This window comes from Primulina eburnea, chromosome 10, assembly GCF_022965805.1.
Source record: "Primulina eburnea isolate SZY01 chromosome 10, ASM2296580v1, whole genome shotgun sequence".
In the NCBI taxonomy this organism is placed as follows: domain Eukaryota; kingdom Viridiplantae; phylum Streptophyta; class Magnoliopsida; order Lamiales; family Gesneriaceae; genus Primulina; species Primulina eburnea.
Genome location: NC_133110.1, coordinates 33,795,284 through 33,801,607, shown reverse-complemented (window position 1 = coordinate 33,801,607; position 6,324 = coordinate 33,795,284). Strand labels below are relative to the sequence as shown.

Below are 6,324 nucleotides of genomic sequence, written 5' to 3'. Positions count from 1 at the left end.
TCATGATCGGATCCTCCGATCATACACTTCGGACCGTCCGAACATGCATGGAAAATGACGTGTCGATCAACACTTGACACCTCATGATCGGATCCACCGAACTCACTTCGGACCGTCCGAACTCTTCGGTGCTACCGAACCATCTTCGGTACGTCCGATCATGACCCGGTCAAAATTACACATTAAACCTTCTTAATTACCATTAATCTGTTTAATTATCCAATTTGGAATTCGGGCTACTACAATTTAAGATGCCTGAAGCACAAAGTTCAAAACCCAGAGAATGTTATTCTGTGAAATTACAAACATCATTATATGGGTTAAAGCAATCAGGTCGAATGTGGTATAATTGACTAAGTGATCACTTGATGAAAAAGGGATATGTAAATAATTCAATATGCCATTGTGTTTTCATTAAGAAAACAACATCCGGATGCGTAATTATTGCTGTATATGTTGATGATTTAAACATCATTGGAACGAATAAGGAAATTCAAGAAGTTGTGTCATACTTGAAGGAAAAATTTGAAATGAATGATCTTGGAAAAACCAAGTATTGTCTGGGTTTACAAATTGAACAAAAAGAATGTGAAATGTTTGTTCACCAGACAAATTATACAGAAAAGATCCTTAAACGTTTTAATATGGATAAAGCAAATCCTTTAAGTACTCCAATGGTTGTTAGATCATTAAACATAGAAAAGGATCCATTCCGTCCATGTGAAGATGATGAAGATATTCTTGGTCCAGAAGTACCATATCTAAGTGCCATCGGTACCCTTATGTACCTTAAAAATTGTACAAGGCCTGATATATCTTTTGCCGTGAATCTGTTGGCAAGATTTAGCACATATCCAACAAAGAGACACTGGAACGGAATTAAACATATATTCCGTTATCTACGAGGAACGACAGACTTGAGACTTTTATATTCAAAAGATGCTAATCCAAGTATAATTGATTATGCTGATGTTGGATACTTATCTGATCCACACAAGGCACGTTCCCAAACTGGATATGTATTTACTCGTGGAGGCACTGCAATATCTTGGCGTTCACAGAAACAAACGCTCGTAACAACTTCATCAAATCATGCCTAGATTATTGCACTACATGAAGCAAGTCGTGAATATGTGTGGTTAAAATCAATGACCCAACATATCCAAATTTCATGCGGATTATCATTCGATGAGAAGTCTGTGATACTATATGAAGATAATGCTGCATGTGTTGCTCAAATGAAAGAAGGATACATAAAAATCGACAGAACTAAACATATTCTTCTTAAGTTCTTCGCATTCACCAAGGAGCTTGAGAAGAATAAATGTAGTGATGTTCGTCACATTCAATCAAGTGAAAACTCATCAGATCTCTTCACAAAGGCACTTCCTACGTCAATATTCAGAAAGCACATATATAATATTAGGATGCGCAATCTACGAAATTTGTGAAGAATTGTTCATGTCAACATCAGGGGGAGTTTACGTGACTGCACTCTTTTTCCCTTACTATGGTTTTTATCCCAATGGGTTTTTCCAAGTAAGGTTTTTAACGAGGCAGTACAAAACACGTAATGAAGACATCATCATATCATGATCATCATCACAAGGGGGAGTGTTGAAAATAAATGATTTAAATATTGAAAAGTAATAGTTGAATATTTGAATGTTGAAAATAAGAGTTGTAAAATTAGAAATTTGTGTGTGATGATGTAGGTAATGATGTATTTTATTTTTTGGATTATGTGTAATGAAAATCTATAAATAGATCTCTCATTTGTGAAGAAAATCATAATTGAATAGAGAGAAAAATATTATAAAGTGTGTAATTTGGTAAATTTTGAGAGTTTGAAATTTTTAGTTTTTCACAACACATCCCGATTTTTCAAGGTGTTTAGCTATTATTAAAATAGTAAGATTATATTTTTTTACCCTCAAAATTTGAAGGGAACACGTGCTTAGCTTGCTTTTTGTGGCGGGAATTGGAGAAATTTCAGGTTTCTCTAATGGAAGGAAGCAAAGGCGAGGCGATTTTTGAATCCTTGAATCTCAGCCCTCAGCTCTTCATCAATGAGGTCCTTAATATTGTCGACGAGGTCCTCGAAGAGGCTTTTGATCACTTCCTCCAGTAATCCCCTCGCCAATTTCTGTTTGCCGAGTCGTACACTCAACTGAAGTTACTTGATTTGATTTTTTTTTTTTATAAAAAAAATTGCGGTACAGGGAGGCTTCTACGCTGCTGAAAACTGAGGGCACAGATCGATCCGAGGAACTAACAAAGGTTTTTCGGATTAACCCTTTTTTTCTTTTTGTTTAATTTATGCTCTTGGGGTTGCATGATGGTTTTTTCGAAATGTTATGGCTTAGAATTTTACCTTTTCTATGAATTTTTTTTGCACCGGTAGGGGGTGGCTGAAATTTGGAAGCTGATCGAATTGGGCCTCGACCAGCGGATGCAAAAATGGGAAGAATACATTCTTCGCTTTTGTTTTAGTGTGCCAGAAGAATTTTCACTGCCAAAAGCCGTATGTCTTTCTCATCCTGGGTTTTAAATTTTTTTTTTTCATGTTATTTGTCTTGTCTGGGTTGATTGAAAGGTGTTAGAAGCATATATTTCTTGGCGGAGACATTTTACATTGCCGTCATTTAGTGGGTGTTGGAGTATCTTGCAACTTATAATTATTTACAAAATGAAAACTTCAGCAAATTTGTAAATGTCATTAAATCTGTAGGTGTAGCGATTCGGCTTAAATGTCATTGAAGGAAGTTCAAGTAGTTTAGAGAAATTAACTTCTAGGACATAACATTCTAGTCCTCAACTCAAATGTTACACTCCATTGAATTGATTTGGTGTAGTCTGAAATTGAAGAAATTCTGAATTATTGTTTCAAGTTTCTGTTACATTTGAGGCAAGTGGTGCCTCGCGGTCTTGCCTCTGCGATGTCTACAAAATTGTACTAAATGCAGTTGCTGGGATTGCTCCCGTCTGATTTTTGGTCGAGGTTTCAAGGCATGTGTTGCTTTTATCTAACCTGCATACTAGGTCATGGTACTGTTTCACTAAAATTCTGATGTGATAGGTGAGTTCATCTCGTTATTTTATTTCACTAGTATGTGGAACTAAGACTGTAATGTTATAAGCTCAAAGCTGCTGTTATAGTTCATGCAAACAAGATGATACCATCTGTCTATCGCTCGATTTGATAATTCTTAAATACCTTCAAAAACTGTCATTTTAGAATGAATTCTCTGGAGATGACTTACCAGACGTTGATGCTCTTACTGACACAGAGCTGGACGCGCTGTTGAAATCTTTGCGTGACAAACTTGCTATGGTAACTGCGACGCAAACATTTCTTTCATAGTATGGTTATTTACATTTTTTCTCACGAAACTTGAATTTTAAACTCAGGTTGGAAAAGAATCTGCTGAACTCAACAGAGAGCTTCGCACACTGGAGAAGCAGTCTTTTTCAAGCTGTCACTCTGCTGGGTTGATTGATGAAGCATTTGAGTTGTACAAGAAACATGATACCACCGAAATGTTCCAAGGTAGCAATAACTAGTGTCTGACCACGAAGAAAGATGAAATTACTTTGTAGCTTTGTGGAGCTAAAAAGTTTCCTCGAAGTCTCCATTTTCACTCTGGAACAATACTTTTTGTATACCTTAAAGGTGGTGCAAGGTCTCCTCCATGGATACCACCCATTGGTGTCCAAAAACTAGATTGCGTTGGATAGGCTATCTGAACATGAGATAGTTTTTGCCTTTGACTCGAATTTCATTGTTTCATTACTTCAATCATATAATGAAAAGCTACAAATTTGCTAGATAATGATTTTGTTGCACTGATGAACACCTTCTTGATTGATTTGGCCAGAGCTGATAAACATGGCGTCAGAATTTCGCCCACGCCTGGGGAACCTGAAAAGGAGAAGAGGAGAAGAATTTCAATCCGGTGATGTGTTGCGCAAAAACCATCAAAATGGTAATTACTTTAACAAAGTTGCTGAGACTGTCCTTAGTTACTTACCTTCATATACCAAGAACATCTAGCTTATTTCTCTTTATTTTGTAGGGCTGTTAAATGCTACAATTGAAGAACTTCAGGAGTTTCTGGATGAGATAGCAACATCATAATTAGCTTTTGCATCGTGTTCAGTCCCTATAGTTATGCAAGAATTCTGGATAATTGGTTTCAGTAGTTGAATGGTTTTTTTCCATTTAGTCCACGCTTATCACTTAATTAATCAAGTGAAATTAAAGTGAGATATAATAGCATATATTAGTTCTGATTTTCAAGAAATATTTTATTTAATTTACAAAATATGAACAAAGGATTGTGTGGTGTTGTATAAATAGTGGCTAAGGGAGGGCGGCCGTAGAGCACCGATTTTGGAGATTGATATAGTTAATTCCATTTGATGAGATAAAAGCTCGTTGTTGTATAAAATATATGAATAAATGGGCAAAAATGTTTTGATTTTGGAGAGTTTTGAGAGGAAATGAGTGTAAAGGTGAGATTTATTTAATGGGGGTGGGACCTACGTTAAATAAAATAAAAATTAAATCACATCTCATATTGGAAAAGTTGCAAAAATTGAACGAGAGAATTAGTTATAAATAGAACTCAATTCATTCAGTTATTGTATTTCAAAATCAAAAGCTTTTCAGCTTTGATAAAAAGAGAGTACATAGAAAAAAGAGTGTATTTTTTTGTTGAGTGCGGAAATTTTCTTTCGTGAGTTAGAGAAATTATTTTTTCGGTACACTCGGGTTTGGGAGTGAGGAATATTGAATGTATTGGTGATGTGAATCTGGCTAGGCATGACGTGCTAGTGGTTAGTAGAAGATTCAAGGATGCATTGCGTAGACTCGTGAGTGATCGAGAAGAGCTTGCAAGCAAGAATACAAGCCTTGAAAGAGTCGTGAAGCAGGGAAGTGACGTTGAAGGCCAAACGAATACCATTATCTTGCAAAGATTGAGAAAGTCCGAGTGTACACGGATCCCATCCCGGTCCTGTACACGGGGCCCGTGTCCATTGTTTTCCGGAGAGTAATTTTACACGGACCTACACGGACCCAAGCACAGACCTTTACACGGGGTCCGTGTCCATTGTTTTCCGGAGAGTAATTTTACAGAGTCTACACGGACCCTCACCCGGAGGCCTACACGGGGTCCGTGCCCTTTACGTTTGGACGAGATTTATTTTCTTATTTTAGAGTTTTTATTATCTTGGCAAGTAGATTTCATATCTTTTTGATTTGTAGTCAATATATAGACGAATTTTATTGATTGTAAAAACAACATTGATTATTATTCATCTTTTATGATATTTTATCATTGAGAATTCTCTCAAAAACAAGCTTAAGTTTCGTTATAACTTTTGCGTTGTATCAAATCAAACTTATCAAAAGATTTATCTTTTGTGGCGTTTGTCAATCGAATATCACGAGGGTTGCCAAGGACGGGTTCTTTGGAGGTTCTCTTGAATGAGATTGTTCCTATCGTTGATTAATTGTTGCTAGACCGCGTGATCTAGAGGCGATTATCACACCTATCGATTACTTGATTCAAAGATCGGGACAAATCAAAGATCTCGTGGGCGGGATCGCGTCAGGTGTTATCAGAGCTCAAGGTTTTTGATTCAAGTAAGCGTATCCATTTAAGTATTCGTAGGATTTCAATACCGATTTTCGTGTAGCGATTTTTGCGTTGTTGTTGAATCTACAAAAAAAAAAAATCGCGATTACTCTTCATCGCCGGAGTTTCTATTCATTGTTGCCGAAACTACTGTTCACGACACTGTTCATGCCGGAGTTACTGTTCATCGTGATTACTGTTCAATTCGGAAATTACTGTTCATAATTTCGGAAATCACTGTTCATCGCCGGTGTACTGTTCACCTCGGAATTTCTGTTCATCTCTGATTTACTGTTCATGCTGAAAGTACTGTTCATTCCGGATTTACTGTTCACGGTACTGTAGCGTACTGTTCACCCGAAAAAAAAGTGAGAAAAAAAAGAAAAATTAATTTTGAATCGGGTGTTTGTTGGAATTTTAGCGCTTATATTTCAGCGTTAAATTGTCCTTGTCATTTAGTCGCGTTCTTGTCGATTTCCAAAGTTTCTTATTCTTGTGTGGTCTAAGTGAGTCGGATTTCAAGCGTCACAGGATTGATGTCATAAGTTTGATACGTGGAAGCCACGATACTTAAGCGCCCCCTTGAGAATTCTCACTTGAGTGGAAATATTTGAGTGGAGTGAATTTTCATTGGAGTGATTTGTGAGGTTTTGTGGTGAGGGAAAAAGACGAGTGCGAGTGA

The 6,324-nt window shown here is 36.8% G+C and overlaps 1 protein-coding gene across 1 annotated transcript; it reads left to right on the top strand.

Annotated features, from left to right (window-relative positions):
- Nucleotides 1-1,939: 1,939 nt before the first annotated feature.
- LOC140803910 (protein MIS12 homolog) lies at nt 1,940-4,448 on the top strand. The gene is made up of 7 exons (XM_073159752.1): nt 1,940-2,127; nt 2,223-2,280; nt 2,405-2,524; nt 3,239-3,334; nt 3,412-3,550; nt 3,879-3,986; nt 4,077-4,448. Exons 1-7 carry the CDS (start codon nt 2,006-2,008, stop codon nt 4,136-4,138), a joined length of 705 nt encoding a protein of 234 aa, XP_073015853.1. The 5' UTR covers nt 1,940-2,005; the 3' UTR covers nt 4,139-4,448.
- The last annotated feature ends 1,876 nt before the right edge of the window (nt 4,449-6,324 follow it).

Excerpts from the sequence above, each read along its gene's own strand:
- LOC140803910 (XM_073159752.1), top strand. The coding sequence starts at position 2,006 with ATGGAAGGAAGCAAAGGCGAGGCGATTTTTGAATCCTTGAATCTCAGC. Across the intron at positions 2,281-2,404 it reads GATCCGAGGAACTAACAAAG|GGGGTGGCTGAAATTTGGAA; the intron begins GTTTTTCGGATT and ends TTGCACCGGTAG. Across the intron at positions 3,335-3,411 it reads TGCGTGACAAACTTGCTATG|GTTGGAAAAGAATCTGCTGA; the intron begins GTAACTGCGACG and ends TTTTAAACTCAG.